This window comes from Myotis brandtii, unplaced genomic scaffold (genome assembly GCF_000412655.1).
Source record: "Myotis brandtii unplaced genomic scaffold, ASM41265v1 scaffold447, whole genome shotgun sequence".
Classification (NCBI taxonomy): Eukaryota; Metazoa; Chordata; class Mammalia; order Chiroptera; family Vespertilionidae; genus Myotis; species Myotis brandtii.
In genome coordinates, this window is record NW_005367108.1 from 847,861 (window position 1) to 873,116 (window position 25,256).

General features: G+C 43.6%; 1 protein-coding gene across 1 annotated transcript in view; it reads right to left on the reverse strand.

Annotated features, from left to right (window-relative positions):
* KIF13B (kinesin family member 13B) overlaps positions 1-25,256 on the reverse strand; it is a 192,824-nt gene that overhangs the window by 18,592 nt on the left and 148,976 nt on the right. Inside the window, 4 exon segments of the mRNA XM_014546454.1 lie at positions 31-246; positions 249-978; positions 4,624-4,686; positions 19,882-20,015. Of these exon segments, the coding sequence (XP_014401940.1) occupies positions 31-246; positions 249-978; positions 4,624-4,686; positions 19,882-20,015 (1,143 nt within the window).

Genomic DNA, 25,256 nt, shown 5'->3' on the forward strand with positions numbered 1-25,256 from the left:
CTCGGGGACGCCCTGACAAGCAGCACTCACCTGAGGGTAAGTCGAGCTCCACTCCGACCCACGTCCCCTCCTGGAAGTCGGTGGGCCCGATGTATCTCACGACGCCCCCTTTGTTGGCGCCCACGATGACATATTCTCCCTCGCGGAGCCACTCTGGGACTTCACTGGCTTCCTCAGAATCGGAGGACACTTCCAGCTTCTCCAGGGTCTGACCTCCAGAGCTGCCATCGCCAGGCCCTCCTGGGTGAAGGACTTCAGCTCCGAGGTCCGCACCTTGCGGATTCTGAACGGGGAGGCTGGGGCAGGTGACTGGGACAGGAGGTCAGGCGCCAGCTGTGGTTTGGAGACCCCCGGCTCTGCGCTGGTGGCTGGCCGGGCCTGGTCCTTGGGTCCTCCTAGCGGCTTGGTGGCGGGGGAACCATCGCCCCCGCTCTGCGGGCTGGGAGACTCCTGGGGGGCGGGAGGGGGCAGAGGAGCTGGCGAAGTGCCTGCTTCTTTATGCTGCTGCTCTGAGGACGCTGCTCCCTGGGCCGGGGCCCCACTGTCGCCGTCACTCCGTGGAGTCTGCGCTGCTGAGACAGGTAGTGACAGAAGGCGGGTCTGTCCCTCCGGAGAGGCAGGGAGGGCGCTGTCAGCTCCGGGAGCAGCACTCGGAAACAGGGGCTCGGTCTCCGGGCCGGCCCGGCCTGGGACAAGAGGGGGTGAGCCGGGCGTCTGCCCACCCGCCTGGGCTGCAGCATCCATGCCAGGGGCGAAGGCCTCTGACAGCGTAGCGGTGGAGACACTGTGAGAGAAGTACCCGCTGGAGGCCTCGCTCACGGGGCTGGGTGGCCCGTCCTGCACTTCGGGGACCTGGGTGTTGATGGCCGCGCACTGCGGCGAAGGCACCTCAGTGGGTTTGTCGTGGGTCTTCACCGCGGGGGCAGTCGGCACTGTCACGTCGGGGGCCACACTCACCCCCGTGCTCTCTCGGGGAGCCTGAAGCAGGAAAGGGGAAGTGTATCTGGTTAGAAGTCAAGGTTAGCCGAGCACCTCCACAGGGCTGAGGCGGGCTGCTAGGTCAGTGGGAGCCTCCCAGTGCTGATGGAGAAAGGGGGGTGCTGCGGGGTGGGGGGCAGCCTGGCTGCAGCATCAGCTCCACCCCTCACCTCCTGTGACCCGAGGGCCCTGCTGTGCTCTGAACGAGCTGAGAGCCCAGCAAACACCCTGGGGCCTGCCCCCACCACCTCCTCACCTTCTATATCGAGATTCTGAGATGCCTGTGATCCTGTGATTTATAATAAATATATATTTGGTCTTCGCCCCCATTTCTGGCACAGAGCTCTTTCTAAAACCCTTAGCATTTTCTAAGTGACAAGAGGGATAAAGGTGTCTTGATATTCAGAACCAGCCCCTTCCAACAACTCCTGAATCTATGTTAATAAAGTGACTTTCAGGAATCCCCTGAGGATGGGGGCTGGTTGCCAGGGGAACCAAGCATGCTTAGAGGGTTGCAACTCGAAGTCCCACCCTGATTTCTGGGGAGCAGAAAGGGGCTGGAGGCTGAATCAATGGCCAATGACCAATGGCCAGTGATTTAATCACCCGTCCCTCTGTAATGAAACCTCCATAAAAACCCAAAAGGACCGTGTTGGCGAGTGTCTGGGATGGTGAGCACATGGAGGTGTGAGGTGTGTTGTGCTCGGAGAGTGTGGAAGCTTTGCACCCTTCCCCATCCCTGTCCTCCGCTTCTCTTCCATCTGTCTATTCCCGAGTTATCTACACTAATAAAAGAGAAACATGGTAATTAGCTATTCCCGAGTTATATCCTTTATAATAAACTGGTAACCAATGAGTAAAACGTTTCTCTGAATTTTGTGGGCAGCTCTACTTTATAATAAACTGGTAACCAGTGAGTAAAACGTTTCTCTGAATTTTGTGGGCAGCTCTAGCTAATTAATCAAACCCAAGAAGGGGTCCTGGGAACCTCGATTTACAGCTTGACAGTCAGAAGTGCAGCTGACAACCGGGACTCGAGACTGGAGCGGAAGTGGAGGGCCGCCCTGTGGGACTGAGGCCTTAGCCTGGGGGTCTGACGCTATCAGATGGAGTTGAATCCTCAGACACCCAGCTGGTGTGGGCAACGAAACATATGGGGCTGCCCCGGGGGATCGGTGTGGTACAAGGCAGTCACGGCCTCACCACAGAACATGGCACACAGTAGGTGCACACCAAAATCTCCATCCCCTCTTCCCCCCAGCGGGCGTCCCCCGCCTCCCTGAACCCAGGCAAAGAACTCTGCACCCGTGGAAACAGAAGCCCTGTCGCTGACTTCCCAATGCGTCAGAATCACTAGAAGCCAGAAGAACCCTTTTCCTGCAAAGGCGAACTGACGATGTCACTGAAGGACCTAAAAGGCTTCAGCTCAGCTTCACCAGCTGGGGTCCCAGGAAGGGGCCCTGGGGCCTGCTCTGGCTGAAAGGAGTGGAGGGAGCCAGAGGCTGCCTGTAGGTGCACCTCTCCCTGAGCATCCCCGCCCCCCAGAAGCCGCCTTTCAGGCTGCTGCCGAAGGCTGGTCCCATGTCACAGTCAGGAGGCCCTCGGATCCCAGGAGACAGCAGCCAGGCAGCAGCCAGCCCCCACGAGGAGCGTGAGAGCCTGAGGACAGAGCCGGAGGCGGCCTCTCCCTCTCACACCAAGTCGCTCTGGCTCAACACACACAAAGCCCCATCTCGGGGAATGACGACAGCCACTGCTCACCTGAACTCGGCTGTTTCTGAGGGGCCCGCAGGGTGTTTTCGGGGATAGCTTAAGTCACCTGAAGAAGGTGGCAGATTATCTTTCTATTCCCAGTTCACAATGACAGGGTAAAGGAGACGGCAGGAAAGGGGATGGGGTCGGGGCGGTGGAGAGGGTGCTGCTCACAAAAAAGAAATATGTTTTCCAATATTTACGGAAAGATTATTTATCTTACAGGAATGGCCATTTTCCATTTGAAATACAGGATTTATTTGAACGGGGAAACAGCTGAGATCTATAAGTCTCTTACAGTCACTTGGCTTAACTCAGCAGTTTGATAAATCACGCGTTTCCACGTGGCTCGTCATTTATATTCCTGTCTCCAGAGGCCCTCCTTTCCCCACAAGGCACACTCTCGGGTACGAAATTAACGGCACCTCCTGAGATTAACAGCCCATTTTTGTGATGGATCTCTAGGCTGCAAAATTTACTAAATCCGATAGATCAATAACTGTCACCAGCATAAATACTCTAAAAGATTAGGCAATCCTTCAATCACTTTTCTTTTGCAACTTATACATGTTTTATTTATCCTTTTCTCTTTTATTTTTAACGTCACTGGCCAGGCAGGGAAGAATACAGGCACAAAGCACGCGGGTCTAGAGTGTGAGCAATCGCTGTGGCCCCGAGAGAGCGCGTGGCCCTAGTCCCCCCTGGAGAGGCCCCTCGCAGCCTGATTCACCGCTGTCCGCCCAAGGCCAGCAGGTCCTGTCCTGAGGAGGTGACACTAGGGACCTTGATTTCCCTTGATTTCCTATCTGCTTCCACACGAATTCTTTGATGTAGGCCCCAAAGCAGCACCACATTCATTTTACAGCACGGCCCAGAGAGGCAAAGGATGCACCCAGAGCCACCAGTGGGGAAGCACGGGGGCTTGGGGGTCAGATCCCAGCCACAGTGAGAGACCGACAGGCGGAGGGGCGCTGATTGCCGCTTTCCTCCCCGCTGAGCGAGGCGGGCAGCCTCTCCTTCCGTCCGCACCGCAGGCAGCTGCTCCCACTTGACTGGAGTTGATGTGAGTGGGAACCTGTCTGCATCTTTGGGTCTTACCCTCACCAGTGACATTTCTGGGGACCACCACTAAAGCCTCGGCTTGGGAAACACCATGAGGAGCGGCAGAGGCAGTGCCACACCCGGTGCCCCGCCAGCAGGGGACTCGTTCCCACTCGGTCCCATTGGCCTCTCGGCATGACAAGCATTATCCACGGGAGGGACCGTGGTGTATCTGTAGTTAAACTCGTGAATGCTAAGGGCACTGACTGGAAGGGGCCTTTTAGAAAGGAGTGGATTCTGAGGTCTGAATTTCCTTTCCAATTATTTGGCTTTTGCTGTTGTTTTAATAAATAAAATTTTCCTATGAAGAGATGGCATTTCCTGAGAGTGAGCGCACAGTGGGAGAAAATAGACTTGCTATTCATAAGGCGAGAAGTGCTGTTCATCTGCGGGAGATCATAAGAGGCCGCTCCCTCCCAGCTTAGCATTCGTCTTTTCACGCTGATACACGGATCAGAATGAAATGCAAAACTGAGAATTAAGCACACACTTAGAATAAGGAGGTTGCTCTGTTTATAGAACTCGCCTGAGCCTGGCGGTGGGCTATTAAAGCAGCAGACGACAGCAGCAGCTAAGCACCTCAAAGTTTAGCAATCATATGATTAACAAGTTGGAAATAGCAAGTGTAACAGGAAAATAGAGAGGGAGAAGACAGTGGCCTATATTGTGGTTAATGATCAAAATGGGAATGCTAGAATAAAACAACCATGGTGTGGACTCAACGCTCACAGCATCGGGCCACCCACCAGCCAGGCGACACCCCCGCCCCCACGCCCCGCCCAGCTGACTCACCTCCGCCACCCTGGTCGTCCTGGGGTCCGGGAGGGCAGGCTGCACCATGATGCGGGGCACCGGCTGAGGAAACAAGTGGACAGGCGGGCATGAGAGATCAAGAGCAGAACAGATAGCCAGAGAGCGTTTCAACTGAACAGATGGCAGAGCCAGACAACTTTCAGGAATTCTAACAAGTCATGGCCAACAAGCCTGCCTAGTGCTAGGGGCACCACACTATCCACAGACATGGAAGACATAAGGAGCAGAACCAGCAGCTCCCCCCTTCCCCCATCTAGCAACACAAGACAGAGGCTGAAACCAGTAATGCAGGTGATGGCTCACACTCGGCTCCCCTCCCGTCCTTACACACGGGCTGTGTCTGTACACACACGCGTCTCAGGACTCTGGAGAGAAGTTACTGGGACAGGAAAGACCAGGAGTTTATGTTAATAAAGTGACTTTAGGAGAGGCTGCAGGCAGGAGGTGGCACTCAAACCAAGCCTCGGTGGCCTAGGAAACTCACGGAGTAAAAGGAAGCTGGTGAGTAGCCACAGGATGTGAGGCGCAGGGAAGCCAGGTGGGAGCACAGCTCTGGGCATAGACAGAGCAGGAGAGGTAGAGGGAGAGCGGCTTCGGTATGAAACTAACCTCATTGGGTAACTGGTAGGGCTGCTACGGTGCCTGAGAGCGCGGAGGTTGAGGACAAGGATCTGGTGGTGGAAGGCAAACTGGCTGGAGAAATATTTAAAGACCAATGTAGGCAAATCCCTAATGAGACTCCAGCAACAGAGCAGGTGTGAGTGACAGGGGCCTGAATAAGAGGTGCAAGCAACATCACAAGAAAGGACTTCAGTACCTGTGGACACGCCATTCAAGTAGCATTAAAGGAAAAGAATGAAGACATAACTCGCACCAGGACAAGGAAAGGGGGTGTCAGAGGAAGGAGACGGAGTCAGAAACTCACTTAGTAGTGGCTGGTTGACAAGGGCAGTGGGACTGCAGGGGATGTGACTGTCTCCAAGAACCAGGAATCCACCGCTTCTGCCTTCTTCCCTCAACAAAGCCGCTCCCCTCCCAGGTCCCCCTGCTCCGATGCAGGAGCTGGGACCTCGAATGCCCAGTCCCAAGAGGGCCCCATCCTGGCAGAACAAACTCGGGCTCCTAGTCCTCCCTCACATGAGAAGAGAAAGTTGAAGTTCATGCGCGTGCAGTGTGAGTGTCCAGAAGAAAAGCAGACGGTCACTGACTAAACTGACTCCAAATCACTGATTCCATATCCTTCCATCTCCCTTCTCACCCTGAGCACTCGAGTCCTCCCCGTGGTGTCTCTGGGTGTCTGAGGCTCCTATGCCACGGAGACTCCCTGGACAGAGTCTGAGGACACTAAAGCTGGGCAGCCAAAGTCTTGCTTCCTACCGGGCAGGCCAACCTCTAAAGCAGACGGTCACTGACCTAAACTGACTCCACATCACTGATTCCATGTCCTTCCATCTCCCTTCTCGCCCTGAGCACTCGGGTCCTCCTGTGGTGTCTCTGGGTGTCTGAGGCTCCTATGCCGTGGAGACTCCCTGGACAGAGTCTGAGGACACTAAAGCTGGGCGGCCAAAGTCTTGCTTCCTACCGGGCAGGCCAACCTCTTGGGACAAAATGGCTCAGTGAGGGTGGGGGTGACCTGAGCTCACAGCACCAAGTCACGGCTTCCTGCAAAGGATACTAAGTAGGCCTTGGGCCTTGGGGCTGGTTGGGGAGAAAAGTGCTAGAGGGAGCCATTCTGCTGCAGGTAAGATTTGAGAAGAGGCACAGAGGAGAGGAGACGGAGTGGGAACTGGCAGGAGACAAGGCTCAGCAGATGGAAGGACCCAGGGACAAGCTGAAGAAAACACACTTCACCCACAGACACGGGAGCTCCTGGTCTGCAGGCCAGGGACCAGAGTCAGAGCTGTGTGTAAGAAAGACCCTGGGGGTGGCAACGGGACAGACGAGGGAGGATGCCCTGGTGGCAGCAACTGCACAAGGAGGGCCTCCAGCCTCTCCCTCAACTCCCAGGGCACATAACCCTTCCCTCTCCCAAAGCCCCTCCTGTCCATCCTCACAGGAGCTCTCCGTCCCTACTCTGCTGTCAGCAACTTGCCCATGGAGTGTGTCCAAGAAGCACCTCCCCTCTCCACACAGCCCTCCGCTGCCGGGGCCGCTCTCTTTAGGCCCACGGTTCGCATGTTATCTCGTCTCCCACAAGTGGAAAGGTGTTCAGAGCGTATTCCTTAGTAAACGTAGAGAAAACATTTCTTAACTTTGAACTCCAAAATACTTTCATCCTTTAGTTAGATCTTATTTAAAACAGATGAGATTGGGATGAAACATTCCCCCTTAATGTATAAAAATGCTACCAATGATGGAACTGTAAGCACTGGGACGAAACCTCTTCTAAGATGATGTAACTCCTGCCCTCCTAAATGAAACATAGAAACATAATTTACACTTTTCTTTATGGCTCAGAGTAATTACAAAATTCCAGTAAACGCTTAAAAAATATTAGCTGAAATGAATTACAGGACCAGATGGGCTCTGACACGATGCAGGGACCCGGAGGACCACCGGGGCTCCCGGTGCCCTGCCTCCAGGGCTCCAGGCTGCGAGGCTGAGAGCCTCACATCTGCCCTCACGGGTTTCCTGTCGCTGTCACTCACGCTCAGTGGCCACTTCCTAATCAGGCAGCATGTTTCATAAAGATGCCAGCCACCCCCATTCAGATAAAATGTGAACCAGAACAAGAATGACTGAAACGGCTAAAAACAATGTCAAAACCAAGGTCAGATCAGGTCTGAGTGGGTCGGGAGCATTATGACAACACAGGAACTATACCCACTCCTCCTGTCCATGCACCAGCAACTTGGGGTGCCTCCCTCCAAGGGCTGCTAGGCAGTGGTGGCTGCCAGATTCCAGCTCTGGACAAGCGGGGTCACAGGAGAGTCTTCTTCAACCAGAGGATGTCTGACGGGCCATGCTCATGAGAGAGGGGTACGGACACACGAGACTGGCCACGTGCTTGTTTTTATCGAAGCTGGGTGACAAGTATATAGAGATTCAGCACAGGACCCGCTCTACTCTGTACATTTCAAATTTCCCCATCACACCGCCCTACATGAAGAAGGTAACGGGCTGTGAGTTGCTGTAAACTTCAGTTCAACAAGGACTTGGCAGGTCCCACCGTGACAGGCGTTAGTTGCTATGACACCGTGGAGAACACAGAGATCAGAAAGGCACGGGCTTTGCTCTCCACAGACTGGCAGGCTCATTTGTGGGAAGGACGTGTATGCAAGTTAACATGTCAAGAAACAGGACAGATATTAGAACTGACTTTTTGAAAGCAAGGGTTCATACACGGAACCGGCCTAGCACACCTTCGCAAGGCTGATTTTACTCTGAGGCAGGCCTTGAACACTGAGTGCCATTTCCCAGGGTAGGGACACGAAGATGGCGTGACCAGGTCAGGATGGAAAAGAGCCACCTTGTGTCTGATGTGTCCCCTCTACTCACATCTCTGCCCTGGGAAAAGCTACTCGTCGTCCCGGTCTTAGGGGAAGAAAGAAGGATCTAGACTGGCCAGCACTGAGCAGAGGGAAGGAAGGTAGGGGCCATGTGGAGAGGCCTTGCGAGCACATGGTTGATTTTCACAGGCAAGAAACAGTAACCAAAGGTTCCTGAATGAGGTGGTCGTAAGAGCTATGCCTACGGAAGATGAATCCTTAAATAGGGGAGATACGAAATGTGGGGAAATCAACTATGAAGTTGCTTTAATGGTTTGGTGGAGAGCTAAAGAGAGAGCCTGAATTTGGATAGTAAGAGGAAAAAGAAAATAGAAATAAAAATTTGGATATATAAAGGAGACTGCTGAATACTTGAAAACAGTTGGCTAAAGGTGGAGGAAACAGTCAAAGATGATGCACAGGAAGTTGGTGACAGTGAAATTAGCAGAAATTAGAAATTAGTTTCTAAGCTCTTCCTGGCTTGTTGTGCGTGTGTGTGTGCGCACGCATGCAGGGGTGGGCGGTACTTAGCTTTCTATTTTTGGAAATGGCCTGTGATTAATTCAGCAACCTTATTAAGGGCACCAAAAATACCTACAAAGTATACTGAAATCTAAAGTGTGCCATTTGTCCTTCACACATAACAGCTCAAATTTCCAAATGTGTATTGTTTGCATTTTAATGCTATTTTGCATATCCCCTGTGCAGGCAGTTGCCTCCTATTTCAGGAGCTCAAAACATTTCAGATCATAAGCTCATTAATCCTTACGACACATCTGGTAACTATTAATAAAAATGACTGCAAAGTATTTTGAGCTATAAATATTAAGGAGAAGTCCCATGAGGCCAGTGAATATAAGTATAATTATCTACATTTCACAGCAAGAAATCAAGGCTCAGAGATATTTACCTAATGGTTAAATGCAGCCGGGTAGCCCAGTGAGTTAGAGACAGAGATGGAAAAGGACTGAGTTTCAAGCACCAGGTAAACTCGCAATCATGCTGTCCACTGGGCATCACTAAAACTTAACTGATGAGTAGGTCACAGGCAAAAGAATTGCTTAGAAATATTCCAGGGGAAAGATGATGATCACTTCTCTTATCCTATCTCCTCATTTTTAACTCTGGCTTTCACAGGCCAAATGAATGAAAATAGTCCAGATTAGCTCAAAATTTCATAATGAGGCATAAAAACTATTCTGGGGACCCCTTTTAAAAGAACACTTTTAGCTCCTTGGCATGGCATGGAAGACCCTCACCTCTCCGTGAGGTTGAGCCCTTCCAGGCTTGTTGTGCTAACCCACTCTGAACTCCCTAAATACTTGGCTTTGCAAGAGATTTCTCTCACTGTTCCTCCCCTAGGGAGTCATGTTCCACCTGGTGGATACCTATTTGTTTTTAAGTGTCAGCTCAAGCACGACCTACTTCTCCTGAAACTGTAGGTAGAAATGCCCACTGCCTTCAGCGAGTCACCCAGACATACACATATTACAGCATCTGTAACATCAATCCACTTATGTTTATGTTTCTAAGGGACTCCTCGAAACCCAGCTCTCTGCAGGGCAGGATTATGGCCCATTCATTTCTGTATTCCCACACATAAAACAGAAACCTAATGCTTGTTGAATGAATAAACAAATAAGTGAATGAATCAATCATTTAGGTGCTGCAAAGAAGGCTGAACTGTACAGTTACAAAGAATTTGGAAAAGAACAGACGTCCTGAAATTTGGACATAGGTGTACATAGAGGGGAGAAGAAATATTAACTGAAGCCAAAAATAGTCACTTGTTCAAAAACACAAACTTGCTGACACAATTTTTATGTTTGAAAATGAACCTTTCCTAATAATCATCCCTTATCCTGAATTTGACAAAGTTTTAAATGTCATTTTCTAATGGTTCCTAAGTTAATAATATCCTCTAAGTTTTTTTTAATTTTTTTTTTATTGATTCCCGAGGGGAAGGGAGTGGGAAAGAGAGATAGAAACATCAATGATAAGAGAGAATCATTGATCGACTGCCTCCTGCAGGCCCCACACTGGGGATCAAGCCTGCAACCCAGGCATGTGCCTGACCAGGAATCAAACCATAGGTTCATAGGTCAACGCTCAACCATTGAGCCATTATACCCAGGCTAGGCTATAAGCACATTTTTAAACCATCAACAATGATATCTGATGTAAAAAATCTGAAGTTTCTACTTGTATTTAGCAGTCCCAAAGCCATTCAGGATACATTAATTCCATTTTCTTTCAAACAAAGAACTTTAGGTTTTATTAATTTGTCATTCACAAATATGTTCCAGGTGCCCACTATGTTCTAAAGATTGTACAAGGAGCTGGGGATACGCAGTATGAGCAGAGCCAAACACAGTCCCTATGCTCCTCAAAAATAGGCACTGATATTCCTATTTAATTACACAAACAACTAAAAGGTCTATTTCTTCCATCAACAAGTAAACTATTTTATCAGTGGATAAAAGTGAATCAGACCATCCAAACAGACTTTTTATTTCAGTATAAAATATGTGTATTATTAGTTCAAGTTATTAGAAGTACTACATATAGAAAAATTTAAATACTAATATTTCTGGAATTGTCAGAAAAGATACAGTTTCTTATTTTTAGAATTTAGCTAGTTTACTTTTGAAATTTCTACATAATTGTTAAAACTTATTTAAATATTTATATGAAAAAATAATTTGTATTTTTAAAAAAGAGAACGTAATATTTACTTCATCCAAAATAATGGTTGTTTTTCAAATGTCTATGAAGGATGAAGGATGTTTAGTTAAAACACAGAATATCTGTGTAATCTCAAAAGGTAAAAATAGGGTTTAAATCTAGACTGTTATCAGCTTGGTATGCTGTATCAGCTAAAGATGGTTTTTATTTTAAATTGTTGAATAAAAGAATATTTTGTGATGTAAAAATTACATGAAAATCAAATTTCAGCGTTCTAAATAAAGTTTTATTGGAACACAACCACTCATTCGTTTAGTATTGTCTATGGCTAATACCAATAGAGACTGTATGGCCTGCAAAGCTAAAATAACACTATCTGGCCCTTTACCAAAAAAATGTTGCCAATCCCTGACCCACAGAATCACACAAGAGCATACGATGCCAGTTTCTGAAAAATGACAGCCAGACCGAGGTCTCTTCAATCGACTTCTGTACTGCCTCAGGAACTTCCTTATTTTTATTCTTTTTCAGATCGGCTACTAACCCTGATTCTGAAGTCAACTTTGTCAGTATACGTATTCTGGGGCAAAGACAGACAGCAACATATTATGATTTTGGAAAACTGAAACAGAGATAAACATCTCCTACCATCAGAGAGAGTGCCTAGGAATTCATCCCTAGAGCAACTGAAGGGAAAGCACTTGCCTTGACTTTCACGAGTCTGCATGCCCGCAGGCCTGTGCAAACTTCCCTCTGTTAACTCAAGAGCAGTGAATGTAGCATACCATATCCAAATACATTTATTATGTGTGGCACTAAATTACAGGGGAAAATGCTCATATACATTATTTGTTCAAGGACCTGAATAATGAAGGCAAACCAAAGGCTAGAGAACACAGCCAAGTCCTTTTCCAAAGTTTAGTTAGTTAAGATGATGAACCAGATGCAGGAGTCAGCATTTATGTGGTCCCTTTCATCAAGGGAGCCCAAACATGAGCAGCCTAAAACAGCGCCTTCACACACAAAGCAAGGACCAGCGGCTGGTTTGTTTTCCCATTTTATACGCGGAAGGAACACTGCCGTGAAAGATGGAGTAACCATACAAGCATCTTTTTAATCAGCACCACAGATGTGCAGGGTGCTGCTCTCTCTCGAGGCTCTGCCCGTCTCCCACACCGGAAGCTGTGCTGAAACTGGAGAAAGAAAACTCCCTGAGGTTGACAAGGCCATCCTGAGCAAAGTGCAGGACACTGAAACAAAGACAGGCCGGAACTGTGACTGTGCGTGTGACGGTGGGCATTAAATCCAAGCATTAACTCTTTAATTCCCCAGATGAACCAAAGATGCCATTTGGAGTCCCTAAGTTTGAATTACATAAATAGCTTCATCTGAACACCAACTCCTAGAAACAGGAGAAAAGCTATTATGCCAAATTAATTCAATCTAACTAATTAGAGAGCAGGAAGTTCTTTCAATTATTGTATGTGCTGTCTGAGAAACACACTTGAATATGAGTACAGATTTCATTAATTGCAGTTCATTATTTTCCAGATTAGTTACTAAACTTGCACCAGAAGGTCAAAGACAGCTGTCACCTCCTCCAATGTGGTGTCTTTGCATCTTTGGGACTCAGACAGAAATCAATGACAAACAAAAAGATATCTCCATAAAAGTGAGAAACATGAGTCTTTCTTTATAAACATGGTCAAACCAAAATATTTTGTAAAATATCTGGATCTTTATTTCTAAATCTTCTAATAAACTGTTAACTTCTCCCTTACAAGAAAAGATCACGAGTCTTTGCAAACACTGGAATACAATGCTCCCAAACTATAGCACCTTGATCTGAGAACCTGCTGCTTCCAAAGAACAAGTTAATAAGCATCAATCTTTTCATTAGAGTTTTACTGGGGTTGTATCTTTGCATGAAGGAGGGAACTGAACATTCTTGTTTGAAAATGTCAAGGACAGTCTGATTAAAAGCATTTTTTTGATAATAATCATTCCCTCATTATACAACCTCTACATCTATTCCACCTACTTGAACAATGAAAATACGAGCAATAAGTGGAACAGGACCTATCCCATTCCTCGGTTCTTACCTGGACTATTTTTATATGCTCAAAATCTTATTTTTTAAAAATAGAAGTGACAGAAATCCCATAGTTTTTAAAGAGCGTATCCTGCTATCTATAAACCACTTGACTTATCCACAGCTGCTACCATTCCCTTCATTAATTTCATTTCTGTCGTTCTGTGCTTTCATGCCACAGCCGCAGGAGCCAGCCTCCATGATTCCTCCCGCCTTCAGTGTCCATCTGCCTCGCATGCTTATACAGGCAGCTCTCTCAGTCATTGTTTGGTCAAGCTATAAATAACTCCTTTAATCTTTCCTCATAAATCATTTTGGATGTTATTCTCTGAAATCCTTCCAACTGGTCAACGTATTTCTAGTGTCCCATACCCAGGACTCAGGGCAACAACCTGAGTGTGGTCTAATCATGCCCAAGAAGACCAGGCAGTGTTTAGGTGGGTTAGTAAGTTTCTTCATTATTGTGAATGCTCCAGAGAAGGCGTTTTAAGTCTCCAAACTAAACGTGGACAGAAACAGGAGAAGAAAGAAGTTTTAATACCTTTCATTGTAGTTAGGGGGGGAAATGGAGAGAGAAATGGCTTTAAAAATGATGACAAGAGAAAGTTGGGATTTGGAAAGGAATAAGAATATGCCATCATACATGGTCTATTTGGTTACCATGTACTGTCTGTTGATCCGCAAACTAATTTTGGGTTCTTTTTGGGTGTTGTTTCACATGCTAAATCTTAAGCAACACTACAATTATTTACTATCTTATGCAATATTCATGTCAATATTCATCCCTTCCTATACAGTAAAACTGATCCAGATTCTGATTTCTATTTTTAGGTATATGCATTGATTTCTATTTTTCTGGGTTCTATCTTTGATGTCATTTTAAAACCTACAATTTTTTTAGTCTGTTATTGATTATTTATCTAGGCTGCCAAAGTTAGCGAACTAACAAGGCACTAGCAGCAAACAAAAAAGAGAATCAAAAGAGAGAGCAAGATTCACGATAGTCTGTGTAGTCCTTACACTACTGGGAAGTCACACCTCACAGACTATGGCAGGGCCAGGTACTGACTAGGGTGATCTAGAATGTCCATCAGCATGAATTTGTTTTAGGCTAACTAGATTGGGGATACAGAGGAAGCCCATGGTCATGGTGCCCCTTCATTTCCATAATGTATTTAACAAAGTTATACACAATCTCTCTGGCAGAAGAAGAAATGTGGATTGGAGGTGGAAGGTACTGAATATATAGAGCTGAAATGTGTTGCTCTGTGTTCTGTGACTTGAGGAATGGTCTCTAGTTGCATATGACAGGGTTCTCCCTTCTGCCCTATAATGTTCAGTATTTTGTTTATGACTCAAACACAGACAGATTATACCCTTTAAAAATTTGTAGATGATAGCTAGAACAAAAAATAAGCACTCAAAAATATCTTGGTAGCCTAGAAATGTTAAAACACAATCAAGATGCAAAATTTTAGAAATGAATCTAAAGTTCCTTATTTAAGTATTTTTACACATCAGTTAAACAACATCGTAATAAAAGAGAACTCATTGACAAGAGTGTACACAAATAAACAGAAAAAAAAGGTAATGCTAGTTGACCAGAAGCATGATGGGCTAATAATACTTGCCTTTAAAAAAAGAGAGAGAGTGCAATAATATGCTACTTTGGTAAAAGTACATTATTTAGAAGAAGGAGCTAACAGTTGCACTATTTTCAAGCACAGGGATCACTGTATCACCTCTGGGCTCCCAAATTTAAGCAAGAGCTTGACAACCAAAGAATGATGAAGCATTTATTATGAGATTAGAGGCCCAATGCACAAAAGTACAAAATTCGTGCACGGCGAGGGAGGGGGGGCGGTGTGTGTCCCTCAGCCCAGCCTGCACCCTTTCCAATCTGGGACCCATCGAGGGCAGTCGGACATCCCTCTCACAATCCAGGACTGCTGGCTCCCAACTGCTCACCTGCCTGCCTGATTGCCCCTAACTGCCCTCCCCTGCTGGCCCAGTCACCCCTAACTTCCCTCACTTGCCAGCCTGGTTGCCCCTAACTGCCCTCCCCTGCAGGCCTGATTGCCCCCAACTGCCCCCCTCCCTTTGCCTGGTCCCTCCCAACTGCCCTCCCCTGCTGGCCATCTTGTGTCCACATGAGGGCAGCCATCTTGTGTGTTGGAGTGATGGTCAATTTGCATATTACTCTTTTATTAGATAGGATATAGTTGACTAACCTACAGCTGTTAAGTCTGGAGTAAATCTAGAGAACACAGAGCCCCCTCTTCCCCTCCCTTTAACCCCTGAGTAATAGCAGAGAAAACTCGGGGGGCAAAGTTTGGTTGGAAATAAGCCAACCTTGTCCCTAGAAGTCTTGGGAGGTTCCACAGGGAGGGGAAGGCTAGATTATCAAAAACAGGACCTCAACTTTCAGGTTTTAACTCTGATTTCCAAGTGAACAGGATGCCATTAGAGTAAAAAATTGGGGAACACTAAAGTAGCCAATGCCGCATGTTCTTGTTGCTAATATTTTGGGATTCCATTGGCACTAAAGGGCTGCATTTCCAAGGGTAAAACACCACTCAGGTGTAACAACTTAAAGCATATTTAAAGTGGCCCAAGTAGTGAGACCTCTATATTGATACTGCCATTTAAAAGAATTTACTTCCCTTAGAGCTCTAGCAGAGGTAGTCATGATCTGAGATGAACACATGCATCTTTGATCAACTAAATCCAGAACGACACGCAAAGTTTTTCCCTCCTTTAGGAATGGTTCTTTAGTGAAACTTACATCAATCCAGGAAAAAAGGTTCATCAATATGTCTTGATATCTCAAATCCCCACTCAGGTGTGATTCTCACACCTCTAAACAGCAACTGTAAACATAGTCCTTTATGCCACTTTATGACCCTTGGACATATAAGCTATCTAATATTAATAATCTGCATATATGTCATTTTGTTATCAATATTCCCTTGCCCTCAAGGGTTATATTCTAGAGATAATCAATAAACATAGAGACCTAACAATAACTCCCAAGGGAAAAATTAAGGACGGTGATCCCGTGCACTGTGTATGGTGGAGGCTGTTGTTTCAGTTTGGTTGGTCAAGGCCACTCTACACTAAACATACTTCCTCACAGTAGCCTTTCGTGGCCCCACTAGTAGTGAACTGCTCTACATGAGACCCAGAAGCCATAAAAAGGACTTGGGAAAAGAGCAGTCCAAGTGAAAGGGAAAAAAAACTCTTAAGACCAAAAAGAACTTCATGTGTTACTGAGGTTTAAAACAAACAAGCAAACAAAAGAATGGCCAATATGGCTTAGTATTGTGAACAGAGAGGAGAATAAAGGGAATATGAGTAAAGATCAGGGGACCACATCACACAGGAAGGAATTCACTTTATCCCGTTTCAGTGAGAAACAGTGGAAGGTTTCCAGTCATGAATTAATGTAAGGGTGTGGAAGATCACTCCGGCTACTTTGTAAATGAGAGACTGTCCTGAGGCAAAAACAGTGTCAGACAGACCAACTGGTCAGCTGCTGCAACAGCCAGAGACAAGAGTGGCACGATGAGTGATGGGAAATGGAGAAGGTCAGAGGTCACTGGGTTGGGAGTGGTACCTACACAGTTTCACTGGTGCACTGCTTGTAAGAGGTAAGCAAAGTGGATGTTTGTGCTACACCCTAAGATGGTCACGTGTTTTTGTATCTTGTGTGCTAGGAGTAAGCAGACTTGTGAGCTGAAACAAACAGTAATGTTTTGGACTTATAAACTGTGAATGCCTCCCTGATATGTAAGTGGAGAGGTTGAATGGGCAATGAGATCCACAAAGCCAGAGCTCAGGGCCGTCTGGGCTAGAGATGGAAATGTGAGCATTGTCAGTGTATGAATAGGTAAAGCTGTGGAGCTGAATGGCATCACTCAAGCAAAGAATTAGAGAGCCCAGGCTAGTGCTCTGGGGCACCTGAGTATCAGTGGCTTAGGGAATAAGCGGGCCCAGGGAAGGCAATCAAGAGGGACTGAGCAGTCCGCAGAAGGAAACCTGGCGGACGTTGCAGCACTGAATAAAGCCTAGCGACGAAGTGCCTCCAGCAGGTTGTAGCTGGAAGGTCGTCAGACAGGGACAGAGATGGCGCAGGGAAGGTGCAACTCCCTGATGACGTTGAGTAAAGAGCTTTCAGTTCACGAACCAGTTGGAACATTTTAGCCCTACTATTGGGCATCTATTTGCTAAGTCCAACTTTTTTATCTTGTTAATCCTCACCCGCGAATACTTTTCCATTGATTTTTAGAGAGAATGGAAGGGAGTGGGGAGAGACAGAGAAAGAAAAACATCAATGTGAGAGACACACATTGATTGGTTGCCTCCTGCGATGCCCTGACCAGGCTGGGGATCGAGCCCGCAACCAAGGTATGTGCCCTTAACCAGAATCCAATCTGGGACTCTTCAGTCCGAGGGCTGACGCTCTATCTACTGAGCCAAACCGGCTAGGGTAAGTCCAGCTTTATCTTTCCATTTATTTATGAAATATTGAACCCCTAACAGTTCCTCCCGTACTTTCCCCAACACCTTTGCTCATATATGCTCAAAAAAAGTAAGCTGAATGAGCAAATACTGCTCTAAGATATCTTCAAAATATTGTGAGATTAACTCTCTTAATTTGGACATTACAAATTAGAGTTATTCTCCAATCACTAGATTCGCTTCTGACACATTATTGTTCGTGCAGAAGAAACAATCACTTACTATCAAACAGTAAAAATAATTTCTGATTGTAGCACATGATTTGACTTCTACATCAAAAACTTAGAGAAGCTTTAAAAAATAATAACTGGCCCTAGTTGGTTTGGCTTAATAGGTAGTGTCGGCCTGCGGACTGAAAGTTTCAGGGTTCAATTTCAGTCAAGGGGAATGCCCAGGTTGTGGGCTCAATCCCCAGGATGGGGCATGCAGGAGGCAGCTGATCAATGATTTTCTCTCATTACTGATGTTTCTATATCTCTCTCCCTCTCCCTTCCTGTCTAAAATCAATAAAAATATATTTTTAAAAAAATTATAACTATAGTGGGCTGATTCAATGACTTCTAATGCCACTCTGATTTCCTTTAATGTCTATAACTCTGTCTTCACCAAATAGCAGTTGAAAAATGGTGGCTATCAAGCTTTAATGTGACTAGGAATCACTCTGGCTGCTTATAGAGGCAGATTATAAGGCGCCCCAGGTGAGCCATGGCTTGAGACCAGGCTGTATATATTTTTTAGTTGCCTTTTTAAAAAGTTACCATGGAAATTCTGACATAGTCCATAAATCATACTTTGCAAAATAATGATGTGGGAGATCAGAACAGAATACTGAATGCAATAACAAACCCTTGGGAAAATAATTTCTGCCTATCCTCACCCCACCAAGTATTAGACATGCTATTTCTTTTAGCTCTCATAGATTCATTTTGATAATTGTCGAACACCAATTATATGCCTAGTTAAATTTAGTTAAACACTTCCAAAATCTCAGTGTTTAATTTTTTCATCCAATATGTGTACATGTATGCTTATGTATATGTTTATATAATGCTAGGCTGAAAATATTATATATCTGCACAGCAGCCTTACAAAACTAACACCATTGCCCTTGCATATGCATTTATGAACTTAGAAGATTCTTTTAAGTAGTTAAAGTCTCAGACAGGAACTCACCTGCATTTCTGTAACTTGAATGTTTAAGTGAATGTGGAGAAGCTGATGTCAAAAGACCTATTTCAACAACCGAACTTGCACTGTATGTGTTTTTGAATGAGTATAAATAAATCCTCATTTATCAATTTCTGCTGAATGCACACCTATGTAAGTCCAGAAATTGCATTGCCAACAGGCTTCCCATTCACCATCTCATATGAACAGTTTCCTGATTATATGGAAAGCCCTTTCACATTTTCTCTAAAACTTATTCTAAGGCTGAGTTGAGTTTCAGAGAAAACGGGAAAATAAGACAAGTGATCACTTTTAATATTTTAAGTGAAAGAACAGGTAAACCACAGTAGAGGAAGAAAAGGTGGAGAATGAAGAACAGTGATGATATGAAATTGTTTGAAATGAGAAATGAAATCAAGAATTAAAAATAGAATTACATTTTCTGTTTGGCAATACACAAGAAACATTAAGTGCACTTCATAAATTTTACTATTGTTGCTCTAAGTGATATTACCATAAATCACATTAGGAGCGTACTTGGCATTTTTTAAAAGCAAAAAGGATTGAGTGTGTCAATAAGTTTAAACAGCTCTGTTATCTCTGAAGAGAGGGGAAGAGAAATTATCACAAGCTTTTACCAGATCTAAAAGCCCAGTTTTTACCCCTCCCACCCCACCCCATTGTTGACATCACTCTCACTCCAGCTTCAGTGCAACACAAAGCACCATTTTGCCAGCAATCTCAGAAAAAAATGTTCACTGCTGCTTTCTTTTATTTTGTTAATCCTCACCCAAGGGTATTTTTTCCATTGATTTTTTTAAAAAAATATATATTTTATTGATTTTTTACAGAGAGGAAGGGAGAGGGATAGAGAGTTAGAAACATCGATGAGAGAGAAACATCGATCAGCTGCCTCCTGCACACTCCCTACTGGGGATGTGCCCGCAACCAAGGTACATGCCCTTGACCGGAATCGAACCTGGGACCCTTGAGTCCGCAGGCTGACGCTCTATCCACTGAGCCAAACCGGTTAGGGCTCCATTGATTTTTAGAGACTGGAAGGGAGGGAGGGAGAGAGAAGAGGAGGAGAGAGAGAGAAACACTCATGTGAGATACACATACATAGGTTCCTCCCGTACTCTCCCCAACCAGGGATGGAATCTGCAACCCAGGTACCTGCCCTTGACCAGGAATTGAACTCATGACCTTTTGGTGCATAGGCTGACGCTCTAACCACTGAGAATACCGGCCAGGGTTTCACTGTTGCTTTCTTGATGCTCTTACCTGATGTGCAAGGGGAGATGGCTGTTTGCCCCTTCTCTCGTCGCGCACAGGGAAGAGGGACTTCAGCAGCTTGGGCATCTGTGGCACGAAGGATTTGACTGGGGTCAGGTAGGAGGCCACTTGGCTACTACGTCCTGTCAAAATATTGAAAGGAAAAGAAAAACAATTACAAAGACATCTCTCTCTTTACTGCAAATTTGACAAGGATCATTTGTAAGCAGATATAACAATATAATTTAAAAAGGTATTCTTTAAAAATTAATATTAAAAAACCAGTATTATTATAGTTACCCCAAACACATTGGGGTTTCCTTTTCCAATTAAATAGCAGCAATTGGGGTACTTCTAAAATGTTTTAACCTCCAGTATTCCTGTTAGTATGCACAGGGTCACCCAACCCCAGTCCTGTCACTAACTGGTTTTTTACTTTTAAATCACATAGCTGATAACACACACATGTAGCACTCCATGTAAACTTTAAACTCTTTGAAGTCAGGAACTATGTCTTATTCAACTTTAATTCTTCATGCTATTTACTGCATGAAAATGATGAAATGACCTTTCAGGAGGAGAATAGTGTTCTAATTGTTCTTACAGAGGGGAACAGAAGCCCTGAACCAACCATATTCTTACGTGCTCTTAATTACCAAAGGCTGGGATCAAATGTGCAGATAATGCCTACGATATAAGATTTCTTTCCCCTTAGTGAATAAAACTAAATTTTTAGGAAAATCTAATCCAACTCATAAAAGACAAAACACTGTATCCTCATAACACTGTTTTTAAAGCAAGACAACTTGAGAAACTTGTAAGGGATACTGACTAAAGAGAAGTACACAACCACCGGTATCTACTCCACGCTGACCCTGAAATGACTCCAGTTCACTGGCAGTACAGTTGTACGTGGACTTATACAGTTTAAGGTTTCTACATTTTATACAAAGTAGTGTAATATTAACTCTAAGTAACCTATGAAAAGGTAAGGATGTTTTGTCAGCATGAGAGCAATCACTAAAAAATAAAGCAAAGAGATAGCTATAATGTCAAGAGATACATTAAAACTGAATTCAAAAAACTCAAACAATTTTTACAAGAAGGCAAAAATAGGGAAGAGAGAAACAAACCGAAAGAAAAGGGGTAAACAGAATGTAAGTTTAAGATGACTAAAGAGCCAGAAGATATAATTATCTAAATGCTGAGGGGAAGAAATTAGGGACAATCTAGAGTTCTATATGCAGTTAAACTAACATTCTAGAGTGAGGATGACCCCTAATTAAATAAATATCTAGCCAATTGTCAACCAAAGGCTGCATCTATCACAAAAAGAGAGACAGACACGTGGTGTCTCCTGAGGGGAAGTACACAAAACTACCCATTCAATTATCCTCCCTCCCTTCCTTCCCTCAAATTAGCCGGAATCTGATCAATGCTATACATCTAACTACCAATTTACAGAGAATCATGTCCCTCATGGGGATTTAACCAGCAAAAATAAGAATGTACAGTATACTGTACAAAAACCTAGTTTCTTCAACAAACACAATGCAATGGAGAAAAAAAGAATGAGAAGAGCACATGGATTAAACAGACTTACACATATCAACTAATCACAATGGATGAACCCCACTTGGATTTTCATTCAAAATACATAAAATATATTTTTTATCCAATTGGGGAAATGGAAATACTAACAAGAGATATTTGATAATACTTAATACTAATTATTATTATTACTAGTGGCCCGGTGCACATATTCGTGCACATTGAAAGGCAATTAATTAGAGAGCTTTATCTGTATTGTGCATGCGCGAGTCAACGTTTATTTTTCAATTGCCAGTGTGCGTCATATGTACCAGCTGGCCGGTCAGTCAGTCGGACAGACAAACAGTTAGTCACTTAGCTTTTTAGAGATATAGATTATTTCCTCACCAGAGGATAGAAAGAGAGAAACATCCATGCAAGAGAGAAACATCTATTGGCTGCCTACTGCAAGCCCCTTGACCAGGTATTGAACCTGCAACCTGTGTATGTGACCAGGAAATCAACCCACAACATTTTGGTGTGTGGGATGATACTCCAGCCAACTGAGCCACCCGGCCAGGACTATTTTTTTAGGAGTAAAATGTTACTGTGGTTATTGCTTTAGAGATACATGTACAAATAATTACAGATAAAATAATATCTGGGATTTGCTTCAAAATAGTCATTAGAGGGTAAGAAGTAGTGAGCGTACAGATAAATAAGACTAGTGAGGAACTGATTACTTTGAAGTCAGGAGGGGTACTTGAAAGGGCATATCATGGTACTCTTTCTACTTTGTATGTTTGGTATTTTCCATAGTAAAAGGATTCTTCAAAGTGAGAGCAAAATAAAAACTTTAATGTATAAAAGACATAGTTTTTCACTAAAAATGATTTTTAAAAGCACTAATGATGGATATAATTCACTAAAAAAGAAACTAAACTCAGAAAAATACAGTGTGGTACAAGACAATACAGTGTGGCAATAATGATCAAACTGAAGTGGTAAATATGTAAATCAAGTAGCACTGATTATATATACAGATAGATAGATGTACATTTTACAGAATTTTAAAGCAAGGTGGTACTCTATATCCCAGTATTTCACTCCTAGGTATTTACTCAAGACAAATGTTCACAAAAAAGACTTATACAAGAACAAGCTTTATTCGTAGTAGCCAAAAACTGGAAAGAAACCAAATGCCCATAAATAGAGCTGATTAAAAATGGTAATAAATTCAATTGTGATAATGAAATATTTCTCAGCAGTAAAAAAGAATAAATTAGTGATACATGCAGCAGTATGGATGACTTGAATAGAAATGGTGAGCAAAAAAAAAAACAAACACAAAAAAATATATATTGTATTACTTTTTTTTTTAAGAATAGTTTATTATTTTTAGAGAGACAGGAAGGGATAAGACAGAAACATCAATGAGAGAGAAACATTGATTGGCTGCCTCTTGCATGTCCCCCACTGGCAATCAAGTCCATAACCTGGACATGTGCCCTGACCAAAATAGAACCAGCAACCTTTGGGTGCACCAGACGATGCCCAACCGAGTCACACCAGCCAGGGCTTGTATGATTCCTTTTATATGAACCTGTAGAACAAGCAAAACTAATCTGAAATTAGAACATTGGCTGATCAGGGGGAGTCACATAAATCTGCTATACTTGTCTGGGGTATCAGTTAAATGGGCATATACATTTGTAAAAACTCATTAAATATGACCCATAGTAAAGATAAAAGCAGTCAACAGAATAGAACATGAAATGGTCCAGATGCTGGCTTGAGCATGTAAAAACTTTAAAGAAGCTTCTATACACAGGTCCAAGGATGTAAAGAAGAATGTGGTCTTAACAAATATACAGAGAGGGAACATCAGCAGAGAAAGTAAAACTATTACAAAAAAAGAAGCAAATGGTAAATTCTAGAACCGAATAGAATAATAATTTAAATAAAAAGTTCCCTAAATGTGCTTAGCAGAAGACTGGAAATGACAAAAGAAATTATCCAACCAGAAGAAACAAGAATAAGATAAAAAGATTAAAAATAGAAATTAGAAAAGAAATAGAGCTTCTGTAACCTGCATGCGCAATATTAAACAGAAGGGAGAGAGAAAAGTCCAGTAGAAAAAGTTTTATGAACTTTTAAGTTGAATATTGCCCAAATTTCTTGAAAAACTCAACCTACAGATCTAAGAACATCAGTGAAACCCAAGCACAATAAATACTAAGAAAACTATACCTAAGCACATCATTGTCCAACTGCTAAAAAGTAAGAGAGCGAAAAATTTGAAAGCAAATAAACAAAGACATTATGTAAGGGAAAAGTGACAGAAATGACGGCTGAATTCTCATCAGAAAAGGAGTCTAAAAGATAATGTAACATCTGTGAAGTGCTGAACTAAACTGTCAACTCAAAATTATCTAGAGAAAATATCCTTAAAAATAAGGTGAAATAAAGATATTCTCAAAAGGGGAGAGCATTCTTCCCCAGGAGATTGGCACAATAAGAAATAATACAGAATACTCCTTGGGCTAAATGATATCCGATGAGGATAAGATCTTCAGGAAGGCCTGAATAATGCCAGAAATAATGACTATGATGGAAAATAGAAAAGATTCTCTCTAGTGTCTTAATTTCCTTAAAAGTGGTTATTTTAAAGCAAAAGAAGTAACATTGTAAAATGGGTTCAATAACATCTGGAAAAGTAAAAGATACAACAACAACAATACAAAATACGGGAGGGAGGGAATAGTCAGATGGAACTACTGTTGCAAGGCTCTTATATGTGTGCAGTGGGAGATGATATTAATTCATAGGCTGTGACAGGTCAAGGATGTACACTAGGGTCCTTGAGCACAGACTTTACTAAGTAATCAAACAGGCATACCCGAAGGCCAAAACAGGAAATAAAATCAAACACTAAATTTTTCCTGTCTTTTGGCGGGGGGGGGGAGGGGGGGGATAACTGTTTTATTTATAGCTATGAGATCCTATACAACTCTCCATCCTTCACTGGGTTTCTTCTTTTTATTATTTTTATTTTTCAATTACAGTTTATATTCAAGATTATTTTGTATTAGTTTCAGGTTTACAGCATAGTAGTTAGACTATATGATTGTCTAAAATATATTTTTCAATTAAACTAAAAGAAGACAAAAAGGAGGTCAGAGTGAAAAAATAAAAATAAAAAGGTCAAATAGAAACTAGCCCTGGCCAGGTAGCTCAGTTGGTCAGAGCATAGTCCCGATAAGCCAAGATTGTGGGTCCCATCTCCAATCAGGGCACATATAAGAATCAGCCAATGAATGCATCAGTAAGTCAATAAGTGGAACAAGTTGATATCTCTCTCTCTCTCTCTCTCTCTCTCTCTCTCTCTCTCAATTAATTTAAAAAAATAGAAACCAATAGCAACATGGCAGACATAATAATAATATTAGATGTAAAATAACTAAAGATGCCAATTAAAAGGCAGAATTGTCAGACTAGATTTAAAACAAAAGCTAATCCTAACTATATGCTGTCTACAAGACAGTCACTTTTAATTTAAAGACAAATATAGGCTAAAATTTTGAAAACTGAGAAAAAGATACACCGTGCAAACAACAAGCAAAAGAAAGTTGATGTGGCTATATTAATATCAAGCAAGACATATTTCAAAGTAACTATTACCAGAGATATAAAGAGATATTTCATAATGAGAAATATCGCTTCCTCAGGAAAAAATAATAACCCTTAATGAGTCTATATCTAACACAGAGTTTCTAAGTGAATGATGAAAAAACCCGTATAATTAAAGGGAAAAATAGACAATTTTCACAATCATACTTGGAGATTCAATGCCT